Source organism: Tamandua tetradactyla, chromosome 17, assembly GCF_023851605.1.
Source record: "Tamandua tetradactyla isolate mTamTet1 chromosome 17, mTamTet1.pri, whole genome shotgun sequence".
Lineage (NCBI taxonomy): Eukaryota > Metazoa > Chordata > Mammalia > Pilosa > Myrmecophagidae > Tamandua > Tamandua tetradactyla.
In genome coordinates, this window is record NC_135343.1 from 14967179 (window position 1) to 14982390 (window position 15212).

At 36.7% G+C, this 15212-nt stretch overlaps 1 protein-coding gene across 7 annotated transcripts in view; it reads right to left on the bottom strand.

Moving 5' to 3' along the window:
- Nucleotides 1–15212, bottom strand: part of THADA (THADA armadillo repeat containing) — a 456651-nt gene that overhangs the window by 193040 nt on the left and 248399 nt on the right. Inside the window, exon 29 of one of the 7 annotated variants that reach the window (XM_077134102.1) lies at nucleotides 13179–13405. The exons of the other annotated variants lie outside the window; for them this stretch is intronic. Coding sequence (XP_076990217.1) covers nucleotides 13357–13405 — 49 coding nt within the window. The 3' untranslated portion in view covers nucleotides 13179–13356. Of the gene's footprint in view, nucleotides 1–13178; nucleotides 13406–15212 lie in introns of those variants that run through there. 7 annotated transcript variants of the gene reach the window in all.

The window sequence follows — 15212 nt, forward strand, 5'->3', positions numbered from 1 at the left end:
AGTGAGTTTTGGGGATTTTAATTGGTATTGCATTGAATCTATAAATCAATCTAGGAGAACTGACATCTTAACTATATTTAGTCTTCCAATCCATGAACATGGTATGCCCTTGCATGTATTTAGGTCTTCCGTGATTTCTTTTAGCAATTTCTTATAGTTTTCTTTGTATAGGTCTTTTGTATCCTTAGTCAAATTTATTCCTAAATATTTTATTCTTTGGTTGCAATTGTAAGTGGAAACTTTTCTTGATTTCCCGCTCAGATTGCTCATTACTAATGTATAGAAACACTACAGATTTTTGAGTGTTGATCATGTAACATGCCACTTTGCTGTACTCATTGCAGTCTAATTTGCTGGACTGCTCTTTTCTGATTGCTGTTTGCATGAAATATCTTTTCCCAACCTTTCATTTTGAACTTATGTTCAAATGTTTCTATCTCCTGATAGTCTCTGTTCTTAACTGAAATTCTCCAAATTCATTCACGAACTTCAGTGAGACCATATAGTAACCTGAAACCAAAGGACAAAATGCATCTCCTGTAGACAGCATAAAGATGGGCTGTTTTTCAATCCATTCTGCAGTCTATGTCTTTCTTTTTTTTTTTTTTTTTTTGCATGGCATGCACTAGGAATTGAACCCAGGTCTCCAACACGGCAGGTGAGAACTCTGTCTGCTGAGCCACCATGGCCCCAGTCTATGTCTTTTGATTGGGGAGTTTAATCCATTAACATTTAGTATTATTACTATATGGGTAGTACTTTCTTCTCCCATTTGCCTTTTGGATTTTATATGTCACATCCAATTTTTCTTCTTTTTAACTTTACTGATAGTCTTCATTTCTACACTCTTCTCCACACCTCTCTCTTATGTCTTTTCTTATTTGTCTCAAGTGCTTCCGTTGGTATTTCTTGCAGAGCTGGTCTCTTGGTCACAAATTCTCTCAGTGATTTTTTTGTCTGAAAAAATGTTTTAATTTCCCCATCATTTTTGAAGGGCAATTTTGTTGGATATAGAATTCTGGGTTGGCAGTTTGTCTTTTAGTATCTTAAATATATCATACCACTGCCTTCTCACCTCCATGGGTTCTGCTGAGAAATCTATGCATAGTTTTATTGGGCTTCCCTTGTATGTGATGGATTGCTTTCCTCTTGCTGCTTTCAAAATTCTCTCTTTCTATTTGTCATCTGACATTATGATTAGTAAGTGTCTTGGAGTACTTCTATTTAGATCTGTTCTGTTTGGGGTATGCTGCACTTCTTGGATCTGTAATTTTAAGTCTTTCATAAGAGGTAGAAAATTTTCAGTGATAATTGCCTCCATTAGTTTTTCTACTCCTTTTCCCTTCTCTTCTCCTTCGGGGACACCCACAACACCTATATTCCTGTGCTTCATTTTGTCATTCAATTCCCTGAGTCCCTGCTCATATTTTCCCATTCTTTTCCCTATATTTTCTTTTGCTTTTCAGATTTCAGATGTCCCATCCCCCAGTTCACTAATCCTGTCTTCTGCCTCTTAAAAAATCTAACATTGTAGGTTTCCATTGTTTTTTTTCATCTCTTCTACTGTGCCTTTCCTTCCCATAAGTTCTGTGATTTTTTTTCAGACTTTCTATCTCTTCTTTTTGTTCATCCCTTGCCTTCTTTATACATTTCTTCAATTCACTGATTTGATTTTTGAGGAGGTTTTCCATGTCTGTTCAAACGTTCTGAATTAACTGTTTCAACTTCTGTAACTCATTTGAATTGTTGGTTTGTTCCTTTGACTGGGCCATATCTTCAATTTTCCTAGTATGAGTCATTATTTTTTGCTGGCATTTAATTTCCTCAATTAGTTTGTTCTGGAGATTGTTTTCAGTTTTTTTACCTAGGATTTTCTTGCTGGATGGCTTTGCTGTCTATTTGTTCTTTGACGTTCAGTTCAGCGTATTGTAGACCTCTAGCTTAGGTTATGTTCAACAGAGCAGAATTTTTCAGTTTGTGTCTTCTTGTTTTTCACCCTGCTTGTATGGTGCCCCCCCGCCCCTATTTTTTCCCTTAGGAGGGTCTACCTAGATATTATAGACCCCAGTCAGATTTTCCCAGACCAAACTGGCCTTCTTTCAAGAGGGAAGAGCCACCTGCGTCAGTTTTCCCTGAGGGTGAGACCCAGCAGGTTGAAAGTCTTTCCTATGAAGCCTTTACACTCTGTATTCTTCTCATCCTGCCCAGTATGTGGTGCTTGTCTGCCTGCAAGTCCCACCAGCATAAAGTGATGGAGTACCTTTAACTTCAGCAGACTCTCCCTGCTGAGGGTATGGTTGAGACAGAGGAGAGGTTGTAGGCTGTTTTTCATAGCTTCACTTTTCCAGACCCTGGGGTCTGAATTCCTTGAGGGAGGGATTCCACCTGAGCTGCACCCCACTCTTCTCCTGGGGAAGGAACAGCCTCCCAACAAGCTTTCAGAGAAGCTTAATTCCACCCTTGCCTGGGGCAGTTGGAACCTGAGAAGCCTTGCAGTTTTATTGAAAGAGCAGTCAAGTCATAGAAACACAGCCACAAAAAATAGAAAAGAAAAAAATCCTTTTCAGAGCAGGACCCCGTTCCTCGCATTTGCCAATCAAGAGCTTAAGTTGGTATGTTGCTCTGTGTATCTCCAGGTCCTATGTGCCCCCTCCTTTCCTTCAGGGCCCAGACCTTTTCAAGTATTTTGTGCTGTCCAATTCAAAAACACCTGTGTTTTATTTCTTTTTTTCTTTTTCTATTAGCCCTGCCCACTCTGTACTGGGGCAAAACCCAGCAACCTCAGCTGTTACTGGAGGTTCTGCTGAGCTGAGGGCTTATTTTTAGTAGTCAGAATTTGTTAATTAATCCCCCAAATGGAGCTTGGTTGAGCTCAACCCCTTGCTGCTAGTAAAGTCTCTTTCCTTTTCCCTCTGGGAACAAGCCTGTGGGGGACAGGTGCCAGCCTTTGCAGATGAGGGACTCACAGTTCTGGGTGGAACTACAGCTGGTCTAGCTTGTCCAGACTGGTGTATGCTGTGTGTGTCTGGTCACTGATGTCGCCCCAGCAGTTGTTCTGTACTGTTCCTGGTTATTTACTAGCAAGGATGAACTAAATCTCACATCTCACTAAGTCACCATCGTGCGCCGTCTCCATTTTTCATTTTTTTAATAAAGTACACATTCTAGTGGGTGCAAAATGGTGTATCACTGTGGTTTTAATTTGCATTTCCCTATTAGCTAATGATGTGGAGCACTTTTCATGTGCTTTTGCCATTTGCATATCCTCATTAAAGAAATGTCCATTTAAGTCACTGACGTTTTCATAATTAGGGTGCTTGTCCTTATGTTGTTGAATTGTAGGATTCCTTAAATATTTCTTATAAATAGTCTGGATAATGAACTCTTATCAGATATGCACCTTCCAAATATTTCCTCCTATTCTTTAGGTTGTCTTTTTACTTTCATGATGAAGTTCTTTGATGTACAAAGTTTTTAATTTTGATAAAGTCTTATCTATCTTTTCTTTTGTTCCTTGGGCTTTTGGTGCAAAGTTTAAGAAATTTCTGCCAAATGCAAGATTCTCAAATGCTTGTCTATGCTTACTTCTGAGAGTTTTATAATTTCAGTTCATATTTGTAGGTCTTTAATCCATTCGAATTAATGCTGTATATGGTGTGGGGTATGGGCCCAACTTCACTTTTCATATATTTCCCAGTACCATTGATTTAAGAGACTATCCATTTCCAATTTAGTAGACTTAGCATCTTTGTCAAAAACAAACTGGCCACTGGGTGGGCCACAGTGACTCAGTAGGCAGAGTTCTAGCCTGCCATTCCAGAGACCCAGGTTTGCTTCCCAGTGCCTGCCCATGAAAAAAATTAATAAACAAATAAACTGGCCACAGAATTGAAGATTTATTTCTGAACTCTGAATTCAATTCTGAATGGCTATATGTCTGTCCTTGTGGTAACACGATGTTTTGATTAGTATAACTTTGTAATAAGTTTTAAGACGGGTATTGTGTGTGCTCCAATACCATTCTTCATTTTCAAGATGGCTTTGGCTATTCAGAAACTCTTATCATTTCATATAAATTTGATAACTGGTTTTTCCATTTCTGCAAAGAAGGCTGTTGGAATTTGACTGGGAATGTCATGAATCTACAAATTACTTTGGTTAGAATAGAAACCTGAACGATATCCAGTCTTCCAATCCATGAACACAGAATGTCTATGTGTTCATTTAGGTTTTCTTAGATTTCTTTTAGCAATATTTTGCAATTTTACACGTACAAGTCCTTTAGATTTTTGTCAAATTTATTCCTGATATTTTATTCTTTTGTTGCTATTGTAATTGGAATTGTGTTGATTTCCTCTTCAAATTGTTCATTTCTAGTGGATAAAAACAATACTGATTTTTGCATGTTGATCTTCTACCCCACCGCTATACTACGTTTGCATATTAGCTTTAATAGCTTTGCTGTGGATTTGTTTCTGGATTTTCTAAATATAGGATAATGTCACCTGCCAACAGGGAAAGTTTTGCTTCTTCTTTTCTAATATGGATGCTTTTTCTTTTTTCTCTTGCCCAATTACTCTGGCAAGAATGTTATGTAGAATTTTGAATATAAGTGGTGACAGTGGGCATCCTTGGATTGTTTCAGAACTTAGAGGGAAAGCTTTCAATCTTTAAGAGTATGATGTTAGCTTTGCGGTTTTCATATATACTTTTATATGATGTTGAGGAAGTTTGCATCAATTGCTAGTTTTCAAAGCACTTTTATCAAGAAGGGGTGCTGGATTTTGTCAAGTACATTTTCTGCATGAACTGAGATGATCATGTGGTTTTTTTCCCTTTGTTCCATTAACTGAGTTAATTTCATTAACTGATTTTCTTATGTTGACCCATGCTTGTGTATCTAGGATAAATCCAACTTGATTATAGTGTATAATTATGGTAAAATTCACCAGTGAAACCATTTGGTCCTGGGCTTTCTTTTTGTTGAGAGATTTTTGAGTACTGATTTTAAACTCTTTACTTATTATCGGTCTGTTGAGACCTTCTATTTTTTTTGAGTCAGTGTAGACAGTTTTGTGTTTCTAGGAATTTGTCCTTTAAATCTAGGTTATCTAATTTGTTGACATACAGTTATTCATATTGCTTCATATAATCATTTTTATTTCTGTGGGGTTCATTTTTATTTTAGCTATTTGTACCTTCTCCCTTGTTTTCTTTGTCGGTCTAGCTAAAGATTTGTTCATTTTACTGATCTCTTCAAAGAACCAACTTTTGATATCAGTGGTTCTACTGTTTTTTTTTTCATTGTTCTTTAAAATTCTCTATCTCATATATCCCTGCTTTAATTTTATTTTCTTCCTTCGACTCACTTTGGGTTTAGTTTGCTCTTCTTTTTCTAGATTCCCCAGCTGTGAGATTAGGCCTCTGAATGGAGGTCTTTCTTCTTCTTCTTCTTCTTTTTTGTATGGACAGGCACAGGGAATTGAATCTGGATCTCCGGCATGGCAGGTGAGACCTCTGCCACTGTGCGGCCATTGCCTCCCATCTTCTTCTTTTTTAATGTATGCACTTAGAGCTATACATTTCCGTCAGCATTATCTTTACTGTATCCCAAAGTTTCTGTATGTTTTGTTTTCATTTTTATTTGAATCAAGGCATTTTCTAATTTCACTCATAATTTCTTTTTTGACCCACTGGTTGTTTAAGAGTACATTTTAAAATTTCTACATATTTGTGATTATTTCAGTTCGTTATTGGTTTCTAGCTTCATTCCATTGTAGTCAGAGAAGATAAAATACACTATTTCAATTTTTAAAAAATTTTTATTTTTGGCAAGGGTAGGCTCCGGGAATCAAACTTGAGTCTCTGGCATGGCAGGTGAGAATTCTGCCACTAAGCCACTGCCTGATTTCAATATTTTTTAATTTATTGAGATTCATTTTGTGACCTAACATATGGTCTATCCAGAAGAATGATTCATGCACACTAGAAAAGAATGTGTGTTCTGCTGTTTTAGGGTGAAGTGTCGTATATATGTCTGTTGGGCTTAGTTGGTTTATAGTATCATTCAAGCGTCCTACTTTCTTACTGAACTTCTGCCTAGACATTCTATCCATTAGGAAAGTGGTGTGCTGAAGTTCCCTATCACTAATGTAGAAACCCCTATTTCTCCCTTCCAATCTTCAATATTAGCTTCATATATTTTGGGATTCTGCTATTAGGTGCATATACATTTATAATTGTTATGTCTTCTTCTTGAATCAACCCCTTTTATCAGTATATTGTGACTTTCTTTATCCCTCCTAACAGTTTTGAACTTGAAGTCTACTTTATCTGTTATTAGTATAGCTACCACACAGCTTTCCTTTGGTTACTATTTCATAGTATATTTTTTTCTATCCTTTCATTTTCAAACCTACATGTGTCATTCCTTAAAATTAAGGTGATTCTCTCACAAACAATATATAATTGGGTCATGTTTTGTTTTCATTCAGGATTCAAACCCCTGTCTTTTGACTGGAGAGTTTAAACTATTTACATTTAAAGTGACTACTAATAAGGCAGTAATTTCTTCTGACTTTTTTCTCTTTGGTCTTTGTAAGTCTTGTATCTTTTTCTGTCCATCAATTCTTCCCTTAATGTTTACTTTCATATTTATTTGATTTTTTTTGTAGTGTATCATTTTGAATCCCTTCTCATTTCTTTTGGGTATATTCTTCATTCATTTTCTTTATGGTCACCATGGGGTTTAAGTTTAACAGCCTAAATCTATAAAAATTATGTTTGATTTGATATGAACTTAACACCAATAGTATACATGAACAGTGTTCCTATACCCCTCTGTCCCCCAACCTTTTTGTTGCAACTGTTAGAAATTTATCTTTACATAATTTATATCTGAATATTTATTATTACTTTTTATGTATTTACATTTAGAACTTGTAAGATATAAAATATGACGTTACATACCAAGAAATACAATACAATAGTTCTGGCATTATAAGTCCCATATGGTTACTGCTGTCAGAGGTCTTTATGCACCTTCAATCCACTGTCTAGTGCCCTTTCTTTTCATCTAAAGAAGTTGTTTCAGCTTGCTTGTAGGGCAGGTTGAGTGGTGACAAACTCCTGTTTGTGTTTATCTGGAAATGTTTAAGTTTCTCCTCATTTTTGAAAGACAGGATTACTGGATATAAAATTCTTGGCTGCTGTATTAGCTAGGGTTCTCTAGAGAAACAGAATCTGCAGGAGATATCTGTAGATTTTAATTTATAAAAGTGTCTCACGTAACTGTGGGAATGTAGAGGCAAGGCCTGTAGGGCAGGCTACAAGCTGGTAACCAATGAAGGTCCTCAATAAACTCTCAGGCAAGGCTGGCTGGGCAGCTGTGGGAACGTAAGGGTCCAGGGTCTGTGGGACAGGCCACAAGCTGGTGAGTCCTGCTCACCAGGGTCTGGACAAACTTCACAGGAGAGGTTCACTGGCTGAAGCAAAAAGAGTGACTGTCTCTTCTGAATCCTCATTAAAAGCCTTCCAGTGATTAGATTAAGCACCACTCATTGCAGAAGGCATTACCCTTAGCTGATTACAAATGCAATCAGCTGTGAATACAGCCAACATACTCATGATTTAAGTCCATGAAATGTCCTCATAGCAACAGACAGGCCAGCGCTTGCCTGACCAGACAACCGGGCACCACCACCTGGCCAAGTTGACACATGAACTCAACCAGGACATTTGCCAATTGTTTTTTTTTCTTTTCAGTACTTTAAATATTTCAGCCAACTGTCTTCTTGATTCCATGGTTTCTGGTGAGAAATCTCACTTACTCTTATTGTGGCTCCCTTGTACCTAACATGTCGCTTTTCTCTTGCAGCTTTCTGAACTCTCTTCACATCGCTGGTGGTTGCAAATTTGATTAGTATGTATCTGGGCATGGTTCTCTTCAAATTAATCCTGTTTGAGATACTCTGGGATTCTTGGATGTTTATATTAATGTCTTTCATTACATTTAAGGAGTTTTCTGCCATTATTACCTTCTGCTCTTTCTCTCTTTCTTCTCCTGATAGTATTACCACAATGCCTATGTTGATACACTTGATGGTATCCCATAGTCTTTGTTTACTTTTTTCATTTTTTTTCTTTCTACCCCTCAGCCTTAATTAATCACGTCAATGGTCTGTCTTTGAGCTCACTGATTCATTCTTCTGCCAGCTCCAATCTCCTGTTGAAACTGTCTAGGGATTTTCCCATTTCAGGTATTGTGGTCCTCAACTCTGGTATTTTGTTTGGTTCCTTTTAAAACTTATTTCTCTTTAATGAGATTCTTATATTGTTCATTCATCATTTTTCTGATATATATTTGCTCTTTCTTCATCTATTCCTTTATCTTCTTCAGTATATAGAGAATCATTTTTAAAAGTTTTTGTCCAGTATGTCCAAGGTCCCATCTTTATTGATGGTTTCTGGATTTTTATTTTGTTCCTTTGGATGGGCAATCACTTTTTGCTTCTGTTTGTCTTGCAATTTTTTTCGTTGCACATGGTACACTTTAATATTTTAAAGGATTAATTCTGGGATTTACTCCCTGGGCTGTCCATTCCTTGTTTGTTTCTAGCTAGTGATATGACAGAGATTTTCTTGAGGCCAGGAGCTAATATTAACAAATAAGCCAACGCAAAAAATACCTTTCACAGTTTGAAAATTTTGGCTCTGCATTTCCTGTTGCACTCTCTCTCAGAATTTAGCCTATTAATCACAAAGATCACCCTAGGACAATATGAAGTGCAGCTCTTCTCCAACTTTTCTGAGTCTGTATCTGGTATTGGGCTTGTGCTTGCTCTAGGACTTTCAAATTCTTCCATTTACCAAAATCTGAATGCTCCCTCTACTTATGAAAGACTTTACACCCTTACTGGGTGTTGTATTGTACGATTTACAGCTGGGAATCCTTTACTCCACAGCACTGTGACTCAATTGTTTCTTATACTGCTTTAACCATCTGCAAGATGCTTCTGCCTGCAGGGAAAATCTTGGGAAGGCAAGTCGTAGATAAATTATCTTGGTTCAGTTTTTTTTGCCTGTCACCTGAAAAGATTGGCACCAGCATACGGGCACACAGAGGTTACTCTGCTCCCTCCGCAACAGGGCCAGGGACCCACCATGGGAGTATAGGCTGGTCCCACATGGTACCAAAGGGAGGGTGAAGAAAAGGCCAGCAAGGGCACCATGGCACTCTCCTACTATTTTTCATCACTGCATTTTCTTGATTAGGCACTTGCCCAATTACTGCAACCATTTACTGTTTTCTGGAGTTATGAGGAAATGGTTTGCCAATTTACATTAGCTTTGCAAAAATTCTGTGGGGGAATGGCACCCTGGAGTGTCTTACACCACCATCTTGATCTCCCGGAAGCCAGGCAAGTTGATTTTATTAAAGCTAATTAATGCACCCCTCATGTTTGCTAGCGACTCTTCAAGCTAAAATCAGAAAGAATAAAAATTAAAAAGAAAAAACATAAAGTACATGGAAACTTTTGATAAATTCCACAAAACTGTAACTTTCTTTGGCCTGGAAGTATACCACAAAAGAGCATGGGATATTGAAATATTAGCAACAGACCCACTCCAGGGAAAACATCTTTTCTCAAATGAGGGCTGCAATTAAGTAGGTTGCATCATACTTCAGAATGCCTACAGCATCCCAAACAGATCATTGTCAGTCTTATTTTTAAATACCTTCAGGGAAAGTTTTACATCTTCCTTTTGTTGCCCCAATGCCCACATTTATTCCCTGTTAAAGTGAAAAAGTATTTCCTTAAGTATAATTATACTCTTTCTTGCTGCAATTTAACTTTGTTTTTCTGGTTCTGCATGTCAGGGAAACAAATGAATCTATGCCTAAAATAATAACCTTTTGGTTTGTGCCTGGAATATGTTGAGCAGAGTAAGAAAACAAATAAAAAAAACAATAAAAAATTGGGTAAAACCTTTGAACAGACAGTGAGTGTTCTAGTTTGCTAGCTGCCAGAATGCAATATACCTGAAATGGAATGGCTTTTAAAAAGGGGAATTTAATAAGTTGTTAGTTTACAGTTCTAAGGCCAAGAAAATGTCCCAATTAAAACTAGTCTATAGAAATGTCCAATCTAAGGCACCTAGGGAAAGATACTTGGTTCAAGAAGGCCAGTGAAGATCAGGGTTTCTCTCTTAAGTGGAAAAGCACATGGAAAGCATAGTCAGAGTTTTTCTCTTATCCAGAAAGGCACATGGCAAACATCTCACTCATCTGGAAGGGCACATGGCGAACACGGCATCATTTGCTAGCTTCTTCTCTCCTGGCTTCTGGTTTCATGAAGCTCCCTGGGAGGCGTTTTCCTTCTACATCTTCAAAGGTCGCTGGCTCGTGGACTCTCTGCTTCGTGGTGCTGCAGCATTCTCTGCTCTCTCTGAATCACTCTCATTCTCCAAAATGTTTCCTCTTTTATAGGACTCCAGAAACTTATCAAGACCCACCCAAAGGGGTGAAGACATGCTGTCACCTAATCCACCTTAACAACCACTCTTGATTTAATCACAGCTTCAGGGAGATGATCTGATTACAGTTTCAAACATACAGTATTGAATAGGGATTATTCTGCCTTTATTAAATGAAATTTAGATTAAAACATGGCTTTTCTAGGGGTCAAACATCCTTTCAAACCAGCACAGTGAGTAAGGAAGACATATGGACGGCAAATAAATACATGCAAAGATGTTCAATGTCATTGATCATTAGGGAAATTTATTAAAACCACAAGGAGATATCAGTACACACTCACTAGAATGCCTAAAATTTAAAAGTTTTAGCATATCAAGTGCTGACAAGGATGTGGAAACAACTGGAACTCTCATACACTGCCAGTGGGAATATAAAATGGTACAATCACTTTGGAAAAATATCTGGCAGTGTTTTGAAAAGTTAAACATACACCTACCTTATGACCCAGCCCTTTCACTCCTTGGTATTTACTCCAGAGAAATATATCCAAATGAAGACTTGCACATGAATGCTGCTAACAGCTTTTTTTGTAGCCCAAAACTGGAGACTACCCAAACATCTACCAACAGATAAACGTGTAAACAAATTTTGGTATAGCCATACAATGGAATACCATTCAGCAACAAAAGAATTTACTGATACACAGAACAGTAAGGATGAATCTGAAAATAATTATGCTGAGTGAAAAAGCCCAGCAAATAAATATAGAATTGCCATATGACCTGGCGAATACCATTGTTAGGTGTCTAATCGGAGGACATGAGGGCAAGGACACAAGTGGACATTTGCACATCCATGTTTATAGCAGCATTATTTACAATTGCAAAGAGATGGAAACAGCCCAAATGTCCATCAACAGAAGAATGGCTAAACAAACTGTGGTATATACATACGATGGAATATTATGCAGCCATAAGACAGAATAAAACTACGAAGTATGTAACAACATGGATGGACGTTAAGGACATTATGCTGAGTGAGATTAGCCAGAAACAAAAGGACAAATACTGACATTAGAGAACCGACATTAGAGAATAAACTTGGAATATGTCATTGGTAACAGAGACCATCAGGAGTTAGAAATAGGGTAAGATAATGGGTAATTGGAGCTGAAGGGATACAGACTGTGCAACAGGACTAGATACAAAAACTCAAAAATGGACAGCACAATACTACCTAATTGCAATGTAATTATGTTAAAACACTGAATGAAGCTGCATCTGAGTTACAGTTTTTTTTTTTGTTTTTGTTTGTTTGTTCTTTTTTTTTATATATTTTTTTGTATTTTTTATTTTTATTTTTTCTCTATATTATCATTTTATTTCTTTTTCTGTTGTCTTGCTATTTCTTTTCCTAAATCGATGCAAATGTACTAAAAAATGATGATCATACATCTATGTGATGATATTAAGAATTACTGATTGCATATGTAGAATGGAATGATTTCTAAATGTTGTGTTAGTTAATTTTTTTTAATTAATAAAAAAAGGACAAATACTGTATGGTCTCACTGTTAGGAATTGACATTAGTGAATAAACTTAGAAAATTTCACTGGTAACAGAGACCATTGGGAGACAGAAATAGAGTAAGATATTGGGTAATTGGAGCTGAAGGAATACAGATTGTGCAACAGGACTGATTGTAAAAACTCAAAAATGGATAGCAGAATATTACTTAACTGTAATACAATTATGTTAAAACACTGAATGAAGCTGAATGTGAGAATTATAGAGGGAGGAGGGCTGGGGGTACAAATGAAATCAGAAAGAAAAATAGACAATAAAGACTGAGCTGGTATAATCTAGGAATGCCTAGAGTGTATAATGATAGTGACTAAATGCACAAATTCTAAAAATTGTTTTTGCATGAGGAAGAACACAGGAATGTCACTACTGCAGGGTGTTGAAAATTGATAGTAATTAATATTTAAAATTTTTAACTTATGTGTGAGACTAAAGCAAAAATGTTTATTTGGTACAAAATTTATATTTTGACTAGTACATTTCCTAATATAACTTATGTAGACAGCTTAATTGAACACCATAAGTAAATGGAACCTTGAGTAGGGCGTGAGATTTTTTTGGTTTGTCCAGAGTGATTTGAACAGTGAATAAAAAATATTTGCAAAGTCCCCTTCGGGGAATGGTGAGAAAGAGGGAAAATTAAACTTTCCCAAGTTGAATTCTTGATATTCTCACAAGTGGGGACAACCAAAGCTATAGGTTGAGCCCCCAATCTTGGGGCTTGTTCATATGAAACTTAACCCCAGAAAGGATAGGTCAAGCCTACATAAAATTAGGCTTATGAGTCACCCCCAAGACATAAATGAAATCAGAAAGAAAGATAGATGTTAAAGATTGAGATGGTATAATCTAGGAATGCCTAGTGTATAATAATAGTGAAATGTACAAGGTACAATTTTAAAAATGTTTTTGCATGAGGAAGAACAAAGGAATGTCATTATTGCAGGGTACTGAAATTAGATGGTAATTAATATTTTAAAATGTCACCTTCTGTGTGAGACTAAAGCAAAAAATGTTTATTAGTTACAAAATTTATATTTTGACTAGTGCATTTCCTAATATAACTTATGTAGATAGTTTGATTGAACGCCATAAGTACTTGGAATCTCAGGTACGACATGAGATTTTGCTGGTTTGTCCAGAGTGATGCCCCGATGAATCCCAGAGTGATTCGATCAGTGAGTGGAAAAGTATCTGCAAAGCCTCCTTCGGGGAGTGGTGAGAACGGGGAGAAATTCAACTTCCCTAAGTTGAATTCTTGATCTTCTCACAAGCAGTGTGGACAACGAAAGCTATAGGCTGAGCCCCCAGTCTTGGGGTTTGTTCATACGAAACTTAACCCTGCAAAGGATAGATAGGTCAAGTCTACTTAAAATTTAGGCCTAAGAGTCACCCCTGAGAGAGCCTCTTTTGTTGCTCAGATGTGGCCCCTCTCTCCAGCCAACACAACAAGCAGTCTCACCACCCTACCCCTCTCTACATGGGACATGACTCCCAGGGGTGTGGAACTTCCTGGCAACGTGGGACAGAGATCTTGGAATGAACAGAGACTCAGCATCAAGGGATGGAGAAAAACCCTAGAATGAGCTAAGACTTAGCATCAAGGGATTCAGAAAACCTTCTTGACCAAAAGGGGGAAGAGTAAAATGAGACAAAATAAAGTGTCAGTGGCTGAGAGATTCCAAACAGAGTTTGAGAGGTTATCCTGGAGGTTTATTCTTACACATTAAATAGATATCACCTTGTTATTCAAGATGTGATAGAGAGGCGGGAGGGAAATGCCTGAAAATGTAAAGCTGTGTTCCAATAGTCATGTTTCTTGAAGATGATTGTATAATGATATAGCTTTCACAATGTGATTGTGTGATTGTGAAAACCTTGTGTCTGATGCTCCTTTTATCTACCTTATCAACAGACAAGTAAAACATATGGAATAAAAATAAATAATAGGGGGAACAAATGTTAAAATAAACTTAGATTGAAATGCCAGTGATCAATAAAAGGGAGGGGTAAGGGGTACAGTATGTATGAATTTTTTTCTGTTGTCTTTTTATTTCTTCTTTTGAATTGATGCAAATGTTTAAGAAAAGATCATGATGATGAATATGCAACTATGTGATGATATTGTGAATTATTGATTATATATGTAGAACGGAATGATCATATGTTATGAATGTTTATGTCTCTTTGTTGCCATTTTTTTTAAAAATTTAAAAATTAATTTTAAAAATTAAAAAAAAGAAAAGCCCAGCAAAAAAAAGAGCAATTACTCATTATTTCATTTTTATAAAACTCTTTAAAATGTAAACATGTACAATGGGAGAACACAAAACAACTGCTACCTGGTGACGGGGGTAGGATGATGAAGGATTACAAAGGGCACCAGGAAACTTCTGTAATTTTGTTATATTGACTACCTTGATAGTGATGGTTGTATGAGTACATAAACATCAATTCAAATGTACGGTTTATTTTACATCAATTAGACCTCAATTAAGCTGCTTTAGAAACAAATAACTTCTCATATACATTAGAAAAATTAAGTTAAAAATTCTGTCTTGTTTTCCCTTCTCAGACTCCAACCCTAACTCCAAAACACCCCTAAATCTTTTAGGATTTATTCCTCGGATTAAAGAAACTCACCTATTATCTTTTTGAACACTTACAGACAGAATTAATATTTCTTGCACCTTCTTAAAGAATCAAGTCAAGAAATATTTAAATGTTGACAATTATACATGGAATTAAAAAACAAAACATGGGCGGTACGACAGTGGCTCCATGGCAGAACTCTCGCCTGCCTTGCCAGAGACTTGGGTTCAATTTCTGATGTCTGCCCATGTGAAAAAAAGAAAGAAAGAAAAAAGAAAAGAACCCAAAACAGCTGTTGTTGTTTTTCAGGAAAATAATTCAAATCTTCCACATACTCTTCTAGACAGGTTCAGAGAGATAAAGTGATCTGTTCAAGTACAGAAGGGAGTAAACTCCAGAGCTGGTGCTAGTTCCAAACACCAAGTGTTTTCCCAAACCATAAGATATTTTTGCCACAATGGGTCTGAAAAAACTTATCTAAATTTTTTAATTTTATTACTTTTAAGTATACTTAACAACTCAAACCATACAACCAAGCAGTGCCAAATTTGTTAGG